The sequence below is a fragment of the Saccopteryx leptura genome, chromosome 2 (genome assembly GCF_036850995.1).
Source record: "Saccopteryx leptura isolate mSacLep1 chromosome 2, mSacLep1_pri_phased_curated, whole genome shotgun sequence".
Lineage (NCBI taxonomy): Eukaryota > Metazoa > Chordata > Mammalia > Chiroptera > Emballonuridae > Saccopteryx > Saccopteryx leptura.
Window position 1 is genome coordinate 305,253,976 of NC_089504.1, and position 15,361 is coordinate 305,269,336.

At 42.6% G+C, this 15,361-nt stretch overlaps 1 protein-coding gene across 1 annotated transcript in view; it reads left to right on the plus strand.

Annotated features, from left to right (window-relative positions):
- The window catches only part of SND1 (staphylococcal nuclease and tudor domain containing 1), a 444,392-nt gene that overhangs the window by 166,582 nt on the left and 262,449 nt on the right, over window positions 1-15,361 (plus strand). Inside the window, exon 11 of the mRNA XM_066362596.1 lies at window positions 6,035-6,124. Coding sequence (XP_066218693.1) covers window positions 6,035-6,124 — 90 coding nt within the window. The remainder of the gene's footprint in view (window positions 1-6,034; window positions 6,125-15,361) is intronic.

A 15,361-nucleotide genomic window follows, 5' to 3' on the forward strand; every position in this document is an offset into this window, starting at 1 on the left:
TTTTTTTTTTTTTTTTTTTGGTGGCAGAGACGTAGAGTTAGAGAGAGGGACAGACAGACAGAAAGGGAGAGAGATGAGGAACATCAATTCTTCGTTGCGTCTCCTTAGTTGTTCATTGATTGCTTTCTCATATGTGCCTTGACCGGGGGGCTACAGCAGACCGAGTAACCCCTTGCTCGAGCCAGCGACCTTGGGTCCAAGCTGGTGAGCCTTGCTCAAACCAGATGAGCCCGTGCTCAAGCTGGTGACCTTGGGGTCTCGAACCTGGGTCCTCTGCATCCCAGTCCAATGCTCTATCCACTGCACTACTGCCTGGTCAGGCTAAAGGACATTTCTTTAGCATTTCTCTCCTCTGCCCTACTTTATCCCTTATTTGCTCTTTACTGGACTCTTTATTGCCTGTATTGCTCCCGTCAAAAATAAAAAACAAAAGCACCTCCTCTTCACCCTGTTTCCTTTGCCAGTTGCCACATAATCTCTTCGTACTCATTGTGACAATTTTCAAAAGCATTGTATGTACTCGCTTTCTTCAGTCCTCCTCTTCCTGTTCCCAGTTCTGGTTCAGCCAGGCTTTTGCCCTTGCTGCTCCATCAGAATTACTCTTGTCAAGTTACTAGTGACCCACACTAAGCTTAATCCTACATGCACGTTGTGGTCCTCATCTCACTCGCCTTGCTGCATTTGACACAGTTGGTTATTCCCTCCTCCTGAGTTCGCTTTCTTTTCTCGGCTTGGAGGGCATAATATTCTGCCCTCATTTCATGCTATTTGGCTCCCTCTTGCTCCCTCTCAGTTTCCTCTTGGGATTTCTTCTCTTATTCTTTACCTCTTAAAATTATCATGCTTCAAGTTCTTGGTCCTTTTTAATCTCTTAGGTTTTTAAATAACACCTATATGCCAGCAACACCCAAATATCTTATCACCAGTTCAGACCTGTCTTCCAAATTCCACACTTACATGTCCAGCTGCCTGCTAATCTCTCCACTTGAAGTTCAGCATGCCCGTTACTGTGCTCCTGCTCCTAGTACACTTCCTTTTGTCTGCTCTGCCTGTGCTCTTCCCCATCTTGTTTGATGACCCCACCCGTTTTCCCATTTGCTCAGAAGAAAACACTTGGACTTATCCTTTACTCTTCCCTTTCTTCTACACTTCACGTTCTGTTTATCTTCTTTGTAAATATATCTAGATTCTGAGACCGTATTTTCCTCATTGCTGCCTCTTTAATGTAATCTACCATCATTCCCTTCCCAGGTTATTGTTATAATCTCGTAATTGGTCCCCTTTCCTTTACCTTTTCTTTGCTGTGTCAGTTCTCAACATGGTGGCCAAAGTACGTATAGTAATTCTTCTCAATGTTAAGTCAGACCTGTGTCTTTGTCTCCTTCAGCTGTGCCCCTGTATTCTCGGCTGTAGTCACATTGGTGTCTTTGCTGGTCCTTGAATTCACCAGGCATGCCCCTAGCTCAAAGCCTTTGTATTGGTTGTTCTCACTGCCTTTCTCCAGATAATTACATCTCATACCTCCTTTGAGTCTTTGCTAAAATGTGATGTGATCAGGGTAGGCCTCACCGAGGCAATTATGACTGTGTCCCTGCCCCCCTGTTCCCTCTCATTATGCTCTGCCAATATTTTGTCCATTTTACTTATCAGCTACTAAGAGTCTATACTTTAGCCTGTCATTTTATTCATGATATATTTTTCAGTAAAGACTTTTAAAAATATTTTAATGGAGTCACATTTGTCAATTTATTTTTTTCATAGTAGTTTATGTATGCGGCCTTGCTTAAGAATCCTTGCCCTATCCCATGGTCATTAGAATATTTGGATACAGTTTTTTGGCTACTGCATGGGCTCGGTCAAATTAGGCCTGAGTGGGAATTGAAAATAAGGCCTTGATTGGAAATCCCTTCCATTCCTTCCAAACGAGCATTGACTGGAGACCTCATTTTGGCAACTAGTCAAAAATAATCTTCCTATAAAAATGCCAAGTCTGTCTTTAGATGCTGAGATGTGGGTACTGGGCCTCCCTTCCAAACACTGAGAGCTACGGAAGACTGAAGTTATCACTAATGTGAGTCATTGCAGGGCCTGCATACAATGTCATTTCTCAGGATGTACAATGATTACAGCACATATTGGTTTGGGTATTGTTCACCCACTATACAAAGCAAGCATTCTTTTCTGTTTTTATTTTTTAAAAAATATTCTCATGTAAATTAGAATCTAAACTAGACAGTCCTTTTTAGCAGCAAGATTTAGCTAAGTCCTGTTTTCTCTGAATACATTCTATACTTCAGTTGCCTCTTAGAGATTTCAAAGGCTTTTATGTACCTGGTAATTTGGAGGAATTGCTTTTATTTTATTGTTTCTTAGGGACTTCCAATATCTCTCTTGTAAGATGTTTGCAGATGTCAATAGCTGCTAGCTCTGAAGGGTTAGAGTAACGCAGTCATTCTGTTTTCACCGGTGATATCTTGTTTTTGGCTGTGCTGTTCGTTCCTAGCTTCATGAGAGACATATAATCGGGTTCTGATGTTGCCCTGTGTTGTACTGGGATGTTTGTTGCTGTACGATTTGTTTTCTTGCACTCTTTTGAGGGTAATTTGGCTTGGCCCAGTCCTGTTGAGTGACTTAAGGAAAGGATTCTTGTTTAGCCATTTTTACACATTTAAATGTACCTTGTCCCACAATCTGCATTTGAATGCTTGATGGAGCTGCATTTAGCTTTCGTTTATTCTTTTGGAGTTTCAGTCAGATCGTGCTGCTGGTGTTTCAGAATAAGAAGGGGAAGGTTCAGGTACACAGATTCTGTGGCAAATCATAAGGCTTTGTAAGGTAAATGTCGATATTTTGTTCAATTCATTTTTTAAAGTGTTCAGTTAGGCTAGTGTAATCACGCAGCAACTCTGTAAAATAGTGTCCTCTGTTGCTTGGTGAATATGAATACACTGGCACTTCTTTATTTCTGAGGGCTGATTCTGATAACCATTGATTTTGTGTTTATTAAAAATCCTGTTCATTACTGGCACACAACATCTTCTGTCTAGAAAACTTTCTTACTGTATCATTGAGTGTCATCATAAACTCTCTTTTACGGCTTATCTATTACACTTAGCTCCTCAGTAGTGACCCAGTATTTTCATTTGGCTCTCTGGACGTTTATGAAAATACCCGTAATCCTGTACATCTGCCCTTGTGTTACACATTACTCCCTCTGGCCAGGTAACTCTCATCTGTTCCCTTGTCCTTGTTATTTTCTATAAGAAAACCTCAGTGTTATATTAGTAAAGATTTTCATGTTTAGGGCCATAGCTTACTTATTAGACAGCAGTCATAGTACCCAAGGGCCTTGATCAGTGGTTGGCCATTCATTTGTTTCTTTGTAGAGTATGAGTTCCCACACATGACCTGGGAGAAGGAATAGAGACTCACCTTCATTTCTGAAGGTGCCTCAACTTCCTAGATAGGTATTAGAAGGATGCTGGACTATTTATTTATTTATTTATTTATTTTAACCAGAAGTAGAAGTCATTTGGATGATGATGAATATGAATCTGAAACACAAAGAATTATCTACGTTCTGATAAGAGGTTTGGTGGTATTGATGAACTGAAGTGTTTAAATATGATATGTTCTGGACCCATAGGCTTAGTTAGTGTCTAGGAGGAAACATTTATTTAAGAAAACAAATAATTTGGATGCTTTTTGTATATAGAAAGTATTATGCAGAGAACCTCTTGTTTTGTTAGATGGGGAGTAGATAGCAAAGGTAAGGCTAAGTGGACTAGCTGTTCAGCATTGGGGAAGCAGCAGCTGGCTTCTAGTTAGGAGTAGTCCTTGATTTTCTCCTTTCTCTATGAGGTTTTTTTCAAATATTATCTGGACCATGGAGATTGACAAATCTGTTCCACTATTTGTTGAGTATGTACTGTGAGGTCTTTTGAAGTCTCAGAGATCTGCAGAGACGGGTAGAATCTCTGTTCATGGAACTTAGGAGCTAGCAGGAGAGACATTACAGTGATTACACCAGTTGAGCTAGCCAGCCTCTTCCTATTTCTTGTACACATGCTCTCATCCTCCCTCACTCCCATCTATTTCATTTTTTAAAATTTATTGATTGATTTTAGAGAGAGGAAGACAGAAACATCTTTCTGTTCCTGTATGTGCCCTGACCGGGGATCAAACCGGCAACTCTGCATAATAGGACAATGCTCTCACCAACTGAGCCCATCAGGGCAACCCCCTCACTCCCAGTTAAAGGCAAACTTCTCTTGATTTCAAATGCCTGTCATCATGATTTAGAATATTGGAGTCTTCCTTTTTTATCTCCTCTATCCATTCTGTAGTCAGTTCCCGTTATTTCATTTCTTAGAAGTGGTTCTCTTATCTCTTACAAGTTCCTATCCATTTCCTGTTCCGTCGCCTTCGTCTAAACCAGGGGTAGTCAACCTTTTTATACCTACTGCCCACTTTTGTATCTCTGTTAGTAGTAAAATTTCCTAACTGTCCACTGGTTCCACAGTAATGGTGATTTATAAAGTAGGGAAGTAACTTTACTTTATAAAATTTATAAAGCAGAGTTACAGCAAGTTAAAGCATGTAATAATAATTACTTACCAAGTACTTTATGTCAGATTTTCTTTTTTTTAATGTTTTTTATTTATTTATTTTACTTTATTTTATTTTTTTACAGAGACAGAGAGAGAGAGTCAGAGAGAGGGATAGACAGGGACAGACAGACAGGAACGAAGAGATGAGAAGCATCAATCATTAGTTTTTCGTTGCGCGTGGCAACACCTTAGTTGTTCATTGATTACTTTCTCATATGTGCCTTGACCGTGGGTCTTCAGCAGACTGAGTAACCCCTTGCTTGAGCCAGCGACCTTGGGTTGAAGCTGGTGAGCTTTTGCTCAAACCAGATGAGCCCGCGCTCAAGCTGGTGACCTCGGGATCTTGAACCTGGATCCTCTGCATCCCAGTCCGACGCTCTATCCACTGTGCCACCGCCTGGCCAGGCTATGTCAGATTTTCGCTAAGTTTGGCAGAATAAATCTTTATAAACTTACTATAGTTAAATTTATCTTTTTATTTATACTTTGGTTGCTCCGCTACCACCCGCCATGAAATCTGGAATGCCCCCTAGTGGGCGGTAGGGATCAGGTTGACTACCACTGGTCTAAACCCTCTTTCACATTCTCAGAGTCACAGTGCTTAGAGCAATAACGTATTTTTGGAGAAGTCTGAGGCCCCTGAGATGATGAAGGAATAGTGTGTGTTTATATTTATGTGTTTATGTTGAAATACTTTTTATTCCTGCCTCTTGTTTGTTCTGGTTTTTTTAAAAAATGTTTAACTAATATTCTTCCTAGTTTTTCCTGTTCTACAAACTCACATGAAGTACTATCTTGTCAATGAAACCTTTCCTGTTTACTTCTTTCCACTTACCTGGATTCTTATAGCAGTTAGTCCCTAGTTTATATCATACAATTTAACATTTATTCAAAACTGCTTTGTGTTGCTATTTCCTATCTGTAGGCTTTCTTCTAATACTCTGTTAAGTTACAAGAATTTTGAATTCATGATTATAACACAGAGAGTGTAATGTAATGGGACTAATAGTTGGTAGGTGCTTAATAAAGGCTTACAGAATAGTAGGACTAGATTTATAGAATATCTATAAATATTTGAAGGGCCCTAATCCTTATTGAGCTTCTGTATCAATACAGTTTAGGGTAGGTCTTTCCCTGTTGATTAAACATTTAGGTTGTTTCCAGTTTCAGTCATTATAAACATTTCATTGCTTTCTTTTGAGCCTGTCACAGAAAGAATGTAATCTTATTCATTACGTAAAGCATTTCAACCAAATATTAATCATTTACTGTGTACCTAGCTCTTATTTAATATTTGTGATAGTAAGAGGTAGGGAGCATATCCCACTGCATTCTAGTATCTATGCTATTGGCTGTGTGCATTTGTGTTTTGTGTTCTTTTGTTTTCCCTTTATTTCTGATGTGCTAATTTTTTTTTCTTTTAGGATAAAAACAAGAAACTACGTCCCCTGTATGACATCCCCTACATGTTTGAAGCCCGGGAATTTCTTCGAAAGAAGCTTATTGGGAAAAAGGTCAGTAATGACAAACTGGTGGGGATTATTTTAAGCTGGGCCTTTGTGATGGCATCTCAGAGACCAGCAGGTGACACTTCTCCACCAAGTCAGGCAGGATTACTTTGATATGTAGAGAGGCATGCCTAGGTATCAGGAAGTGGTACCCCTTGGGAGTGGTTTAAAATTGGGGCCCTGACCACAGTATAATTGCCAAAAGTCTCACGACACATTCCTTTCATGGTCCAGGCTTAATTCCAGTTTCAGTAATTGCTTATTGCCCTGAGCTCCATCACTTGGCTCACTCGTTTTCTCCAGGCACCTGCGTTAGAAGTCCGTGCTGTGGGATTTGCTGGTGGAGGCAGGTTAGCACTCTCTTCTGCCTCCTCCCACTTCCGGGAGGCAGGTTGGCTGACCAGGAGAAGAGGGGCTCTTCTGGGCTAGCAGCAAGCCTTTGTGGGGAGGTAGTGCGTGCGTGGTGTTCTGTGGAGCCTTTGGGTGGCACACTGACTGACTGGTCTAGTGCAGCGGCTCAGAGGCCCTAAGAGTGCATTTCCTTATGTACTTAAAGCACAATAAGCTCCAAACAAAACTTGCCATTCTGGGAAGCTGGTCATGAAATTCTGAGTCCCTCCTAATTTCCTGATCTTCCCACCCTCAGTATCTTTGTGTCCTGGATAAACAAAGGAAATGAATGAGATTGTTCCTTTGGTAATTGAGGGGACTCTGTTTGGGAAGGCTCTGTGATCATCCTCTCCTTACTTTGGTTCAGTGGTGGTTTTTGCAGACAAAGTCATGTTTGGGCCAGTTTTTATTTCATCTTCAGAATGGTCAGGACATTTAGCTACGTGCCCAGCCTTAACACATGGAAGCCATATTAACAGTCTTTGCCTAAATGGAGATTTTTTAAACTTTTGGTGATGTGACAGGTTCTGACTTTTGAACTAGTGCCAAAATAGTGTATAATAAGTATAAATATCCCCAATTTTATTATATACCATAGTCTATCATTACCATAGAATGATAACTTATAGCAAAAGATTTTAAAGTTGGGCATGATGTGAAATCGCTAATTTTGAGGTAAAGAAAGCAAACTGGATTCCTTAAAATAAGTATGAAATCTCCTCAGGTTCCTGCAGAGAACAAGCTCATTTGTCATCGTATAAACCTTGACAGCACGCTGCATTCATTCATGAAGTGCGGTGCAAATGATGGCTTACAGCCTCTTTCAATTTCTAGGTCTCCTGTTATCTGATCGAATGTCCAACGTCTCTATTTCACCAAGTTGATATCATATCACTCATTTCCTGGCTCATAAACAGCAGCACAGAGACAAATAAGGAATTCCTTTACATGTGTGGATTTTACTGAAATGCATCCAAAACCATACTGAAAGGAGAGGCAGAGCGCATTTGACTGACAAGCAGCCTGTTGTGTGGCGTGTGTGACGGCGTCCACCTGGGTTCTGGGAAGGTCGCAGTCCCCTCATTCCCTTTCATGCCTGGGAACACAGCTCACAGTGATTGCAGCGGCTGCTGAACGGTCCTACGAGGTGGCCCAGGGCCCGGCTCTCAAACACCGTACGCCAGGCCTTTGTAAAGTTCTCTCTCTTAGGATAAAAGGACTGACCTCAAGTGTCAGATACGGTGGCAATTTTTAAGCAATTAGGTTCCTTCTTGGTGGGAGAAGCCTCATTTACTGGTTCCTCTGCATCAGAGCTGATTGGATTCTATTTGTGCTGAGCCCAAGATTTGTCCCCCATGGTGACATTGTATAAATGATGAATACTGCATGCTTGCGTAGAGAGTAGGATGCAGCTCAGCTCTGCTGGGCTGGAACATTCCTGATGTGAACTGCTTTTCCTGACTCACCACCTGAAACCACTTGCCTGTCTTCTGGGGCCATCGGTTGCGACAGCGAACACCCATGTGCTCTTGAGTCTGGGAGCAGGCAGGGCAGTCGCTGCCCCGGGGGTGGCTAGCACATCACCATACGTTTCTGCCAATTCCCTTCAGACTGCTGCAGCTGTTCAGCATGGCACATGGTGATTAAGAGGCACCGAGAGGGAGCATGTGTGTGTGCCCGTGTGCCTGTGTGCACGGAAGCTGATTAGGGCAGCCTGTCACAGCTTAAGCAAGATAATGGAGGTAAAACCATCTTCTCCATCCAGACTGTTATTTGAGCATCCCAGTCTATAGTACGATAATTCTGAGCAGTTTCTAGAATGCAGAGATGTAAGATTGAAGGTAAACTGCTAAGATGCTTTGTTAGGTGCAATGACCCCCATATCAGTTATGGAAATTCACTTTGATTCCCTTCCAAGATTTAATTCTGGCTAAATGCCCTGATTAAAGTAACTCTGCACCTTCCTTAATCTTGGTTTTATACTTGTGATTTGGGAATATTACTCGCCTCACCTCTCGTGGGGTTCTTTGGAGAATCTAGGATGATGCTGGTCTTTCTAGACGTCAGTAAGATGTATTGTTTGGTTTGAAGAATGCTGCTTGCTCTTTTGTATAGAACCCAGCGTAGCTTTACTTTTTCGGTTATGATTTTATTTTTTCTGGCTCTGGGGTCAAGAAATGTAAGTCAGGATGTAACTGATTTGACTCTCATCAACCCATTTTACAGATTTGGGGGTACCTGGTTAGGTGTGGCACCAGGGTTCCGAGTTCTGCAAAATGAGTTTTTTGCTGCTGGAGAAAGAGAGAGAGAGAGAGAGAGAGAGAATGTTTTCTCTGGTTGAGGGAGAGGGAGGATACGAGTGGATGCTGGAAGTGTTTCAGAAACTGTAGAAATTGCTCTACTGCCTGGTGGAACGCCCTCCCCATCCCCTGTTTACCATCTGCCATCTGTGCTTTCACAAAAATCTTGACTAAGGAATATGCATGGTCTTCCCTGCCTTGTGCATTTCTTCTGAGCTCTTCAAGGCCCCAGTAGAGTGGACAAATGGAATCCATGGTGATTTCAACATGTCTTTTAGTTTTCCAGAATGATATCCCAGGTGTGTAAAAATGAGGAGATCGATACCTCCTAAAAGACCCAGGGCTGTCATTGTCTTCCTGTAGCAGAGACAGTTCCTGTGTGTACATATTTTTCCTTAATACTTAGACAAGCCAGCCCATGGAAAGCAATTTTGTGTGCCTGTCATTTTTTTTCTCAGTGGAATAACATAATAATAACTGGCAAGTTCATTGGGAATTTTCCCTGCTATCTCATAGAATCTCTAAAGCAGTGGCCCCCAACCCCTGGGCCGCGGACTGGTACCGGTCCATGGGCCATTTGGTACCGGTCTGCAGAGAAAGAATAAATAACTTACATTATTTCCGTTTTATTTATATTTAAGTCTGAATGATGTTTTATTTTTTAAAAATGACCAGATTCCCTCTGTTACATCTGTCTAAGACTCACTCTTGACGCTTGTCTCGTAAGTTCGACAATTATATTTAAAAATACCACAGTTTTTACGCCGGTCGCATAATTTTATTTTGTGCATTTATTCGTCCCACCTTAAAGGCTGGTCTGTGAAAATATTTTCTGACATTAAACTGATCCGTGGCCCAAAAAAGGTTGGGGACCACTGCTCTAAAGTATAATCTCAGTATCTCTAACCCATGTAAGATAGCATTTACAATGACATAATTGCAGTTACCACTTCAGGAACCACTGCGTTCAGAGTTGGAACTTGTTTAGACAACTGAAGGGTCAGAAATGGTGGGAGGGGTGGGTTGTATGGAGCCAGCGGGCATCGAGCATCTGTCCTTTAAAGGACAGGCTCTCCTGTCTCCAGCAGCCTCTGCCCCAGAATATATATCTTCTACTTCAATGTTTTTTCCACTGTTTCCATTGAATAAGCAAAATTTGGGAATGAGGCTTATTTGTAAACAGATGACATTGTATAGTTTCATAGGAATTGTTCTGTGATCTAGGCTGACTCTTTTTAGGCACTTAAAATTGCGGCATTTTTCTTGATAAATGCAGACATTTGGGAAGTTAGAGGGCTACAAATAACTGAGGAAGTTATTTCAAAGCCATATTGCTTTAGATTGTTCTCTTTTTGAAAGCTGTCTTTCCTGAGGTCTGTATGTTAGGGGTATTGAGCTCTTTGGGGATTGAATAGATGGGAGCAATCTCCCTGTGCGCCTCACTTACAGTAAACGTAGCAGGTTCAACACTGAACTCATGATGTCCTGTCAACAGACCTGGTCTCCTCCAAGTGCTGGGGGTTTCATCGCTGTCTGTTGCTGTCAGAGCCATCTTTGACCTCTCTCTTCCTTCCCTCCCTCTATTCCAGTTTCTCCTCAGCTCCTTCTTGCTGGGGGTGCGTGCATGTCACCTCTTCTTTTCATTGCATTGCTGCTGCCTTGACTAACCTCCTCTCACCTGTACTTCTATAGTCTTGACTGCTTTTCCCACAGCATTCTTCCCACGCTAGTCCCAATCCCTTCTGCACCTGCAGCTAGACGGAACTTTGCAAATGTCAGTTACACTGTGCTCCGCCTTTGCCTAAGACTCGGCTTCCGTGGCTTCCTGTGCGAACCAGGCCCAGCGTAATCTGGTTCCAGCCCTGTTACCCATGTGCAGCCATTCCCCTGTTTCTCCCCTACCTCTTGGCCGCCTGTCTGCCTCATTAGGTTCCTGAGATGCATCATGCTCCCTCTCACCTTGGGGCTTTTGCACCTGCAGTTTCTTTTGTTTGGGATGTCCTCTTTGTCCTCATTTTCTCTCTCCTATTTATCTTATGCTTCTACTTCAGATCCAACGTCAGTGTGACTTTATGGGAGAAGTTCTCCCTGAACAACCCCACTTCCAATAGGTTCATCTGTACATGATTTTTCACATCTTAATGTAGTCGAGAGCTTATGTGTTAATATTTACTGCTCGTTAGATTTATTATCATATATTGGGCAGATTAGGGCCCAGTGCATACAACTTATGGTACAGAGTAGGTTCTCAATAAGTTTCTACTAAATGAATTAACTTTAGGGAACAAGGAAAACAGTGGGCTGAAGGCTGTGGAGCCAGGTAAGGGAGGTAAAAGTAAGGCCCACTTGATTTGCCAAAGGTTAGCCTTATGTGCAAGAGGTATGGTGAGACTGTCTCTTCATTTCAGGACTCCCAAGTCAGTCTGGAAACGGCTGATCTTATATGTAAACGATGCTGTCTCCATCTGGGGTTAACGTGCTTTTATGAATCCGGTTGGCAGTCCAGCTACTGTTAATAGTCTTGTTTCCTTGGGACAAGATATCCTGAAGGTCTAAGTCAACTCGAGAAGATGTGGCTCGTTTGTCATTTGGTGCATACCTTTTATGATTTTCAGGCCATTCCAGTTTGTACTGTGAACTACACAGATTTCTTAAGGAAATTTATATAATGCTTATTCTAGCTTAATGGGGTCAGGTCAGGCTGTCATTTATTGAGTTTCTTTATGGTAAACTCTGACTTTCCACCACCACCCTGCAAGAGGTCTGTATCATTCCTGTTTTTACAGGTAAAGAAACTGAAGCTCTCAGAAATGATATTACCCATCTATGCTTTAATCACTGTGCTGAATTAGAGGCCACCTAGAAAGGCCTGCTCACCTTTGTACTTGCTGACTCATGCGCAGATAGCCAGGGTCACGGTTCTTTTTGGGACTATGTCAGTGCTTGTGTTAAGACACACAGCTCCATGATGCAAGAAGCCCTTTGTCTTCAGCCACATTGTCCTGGTCTACAGATATCAGCAGGTGGTGATGGCACATAGATCAGCCTTGCGAATGCTTTCAGCCCACTAGACATTATCTCATTAGTCTTTGAGATGTCCCTGTGAAGTGACATGACATTTCATCAGATTGTTCTTCAGAGAACGCAGTGGCAGATCACATGTTCTTCTACTTACACAAACAATGTGAGGTCATAGGTAACACTGCTAAGCCAGTGTGGAAGCTTGACTTCCCCTTCTCTTCAGTCCCGTGGCCTAGGTGAGTCTCCTGGGAGAAGGGGTAGGCCAGGCTGCTTTTTCACCTGGGCCCAGAGCCAGGGAGAGAGTGAGGAGCAATCTCAATACTCCTTCCCCTGTGCAGGACAGCCCCGTGAAGGTCCCTGGAGTGGGTCCCTTCCCAGGAGCAGTTTCTCACTCCTCTCCTGAGAGCTCATCAAGGGCATGGCGCTTTCTTGAGGAGGGCTCCTGCACGCTCTAACCATTTAGCAAGGCTGTCCTTTTCCTTAAAAACACTTGTCAGTCCTTTCTTCTGCTGTGTGTTACTTCATCAGCTGTGTTAAGTGCGCAGCTGGCAGTCGGGGATTCTTGTTCTTAATTTTACTCTGGTGCATTTTAGTTTGGGTTTATACACATTTCCTTTGTCATCACCACATTTTCCACTTCATATTAATTTGATTCACTCATGCTATGGAAAAGTCCTTTACATTAATGATCAAAACAGACCCCGAGGTGGGGAATGCATTGTGATTTAAATTGACAGGTTTATATGAGATTGCTTGTCCTTGCCTTCCTGGTGCCAGCTGTTACCATCAAAGTGGCTGTAAAGATTTTTGAACAAATGACTGAAGGTGTTCGCCAAATCATGAGATGTTTTGAAGGACTTGTGATTTCTGACCATGCCTCTTTGTAGTAAGACTTCTCTCTCCCACTTACACACGATGGGAATGTGTCAGTATGCTTGGGGACCGAGGGTCATTTTAGATACCCTTACACTCTGGGTTTGGGAATGATGCTTGACTCAGCGGCTCCCTTGTCTGGTGAATAATTAACAAAAATTAGTGTAGAATTGCAAGTTTCTGTAAACTCTGTTGTTCTCAGCAAGATAGCTTTCTACCTGCTGCCACCTAAATGCTCTCGGTGATGAGTTTTTGTTTTTTTAATCTGCAGATTGTGAAAAGTACCTCTGTGCCTTAGGGACCACAGAGTGTTGATCTGAGCACACAGCTCTTGTTGGTTGAAGTGTGGTATTTGTATGATGTCTATTGCAATATCCCCTTTAGTGAGTTTCTCTAAGTTAATTGAAGAAACTAGAGCATTCAACTGCATTCCTGGAAATTTCTTCTGTATGCCCACCTGTGGGAGATGATTTATTACCATCATCCTTGATATTCTCATGTCTTGGTAATACTCTTAGATTACTTTGCTTATTAACAACTTTCTTCCCTGAACTCCCAAGTTGCTTGTGGTTTTCTGGTGAAGGTTCTTATATATATCAATATTACGTGCTTGGTGGAGAACTTGCCATAAGCCCCCACTCCTGATCTTTTCAGCCCGGGACCTGGGGTTTCGCTCTTGGGCCAGGACTTTCCATGCATCCTCTTTGCGAACTGGGGTTTTGTCTGGGGGGGGGGGGGTTGTACTGAATCAGCTCAGCTGGGATGGGGGGGGTAGGGTGAGGACAGATTCCCCCACTTTAAATATCAGCCACACATGGCAAAAATCCTGTAAAATGTGCTGAATTACAGATCTTCCAACTTCCTGTACCTCTTGGTTTACAGAGAACAGATTCTTTGCTGCTTGGGCTCAGTAATAGTGTATGGAATGTTTTATGTTGGGGAAGAAGGTAAACGAGGCTGGTACAGATGTGGTCAGTTGCAAAGGAAGCTTTGCTTCTTACGTTTTTTCCTCCACTAGTTTTGTCTTCTAATAAGGGTGTAGACAGGGATAATACATGTAACTTTTCTAATAAGAAAATCACATTATTCAGAAGAGTAATTTTTAAGCACCAGCTGTTTAGGGTGTCCCATGCCACCTCTGTTTTTCTGTTTAGCATTAGACTAGTCCCTCTGGTTGCTTGAGTATTTCTTTTCTGAGGACTAAATAATTTATGTCTGTGCAGGAAGGCAGTCTCACTGAGTATCTGCAGGGTCGAAGGTGGAGGCTCCGTCAGCCCTACTGCTGAGTGACGGAACTGGTGTTTAGAGCCACATCTTTATAACTGGGGTCATGCAGTTATAAGCTCAAAAAATAAAATCTCTTTGTTTTAATGTGTTTAAAACCTCAATGAAGCTTTTTGTTCTGATTTGGATCAAGTCTGCATTCGAACCTAGAGTTGCCTTCTTGCTTTCACTTTGCTGGTTCTCATTCCTCTGGCAGATTTTCAGGTATTCCTGAAATGCTGCAATTCTATCCCGTGAGGATTGCGGGTCGGACAGTCTTTGCTGGTGTTTTCATGATGGTGTACAGTGGGGCTGCATAGATAGTGTTTCCTCAGAATTTGGGTCCTTTTGGAACCTCAGAATATGGCTTTATTTGGAAATAGGGTCTTCACAGATATAATTAATTAAAATGAGAAAATACTGTCTTAGGATCTAACCCCAAAGACTGGTGCCTTCAGAAGGAGAGGCTAGGATACGTAAACAAGTGGAAGAGGGCATGTGAAGTTGGAGGGGGTTTTAAAGTGCAACCCCAGCGAGTGCCGGAAGCTGGAAGAGGTGAGGGTAGATTCTTTCCTGGAGCCTTCTAAGGGAGTGTGGCTCTGTCCACACCTTGATTTCAAACTTGAGAGTACAGTTCTGTTGTCTTAAGCCAAATAGTTTGTGGTTCTTCATTATGGCCAACCTGAGAAAGTAGTACAGCAACAGGAAAGTGAGTGGGCATCTTCATCTGCCTGGCCACTGGACTCTTGGCAGGACTGCCTGTTTCTGGGTTGGTACCTTGAAGGATGGGTGCTGACGTCCGCTTCAAAAGACTGCCATGGTCAGAGGGCCTCCATCGCTTCTTCTTCCATAATGAGCAGCATTTTGAAATATGGCACACCCCAGGAGGAATTGTTCCTGGCAGTAGCTTCTGGTGAACATGTTCCTCCCATCCCAGGGCATAACAGAAGATTAGGAATAAGTAGCACTAGCCTGTGACCAGAGCAGCAGTCCTAACACTCTGCCTGCTTGGAGTGCATGCTCTCTGCAGCTCTGCACGAACTTTCTTCTTCGTAACTAGAGCAATTTCGGGTTTTGTCTCCGGGCTGAGGCTTGGACAAGGTATTTTTTCTGTAGCTTTGCATTCTTTCCTCTTCTGGCTTTAAAAAGTGTTTGGACAGGACTGGGCTGAGCTGATGAGCAGGTAGTCCTCTTTTAATGGCAAAGGTTGAGTAGTTTCATTCTCCTTGAGGACTCAGGCTCCACTGCTGTGATCATGCCACAGCATCACCTGATATATTAAGAAAGCCAGAGGGGGAAGCCTAGTGAAATCAATTTATTTTAAATATTTAGCAGTTATTTTTGGTGCAATCACTCTGTGCCCTACCTTATTCTAAGCATTGGAAATAGTGCCTGT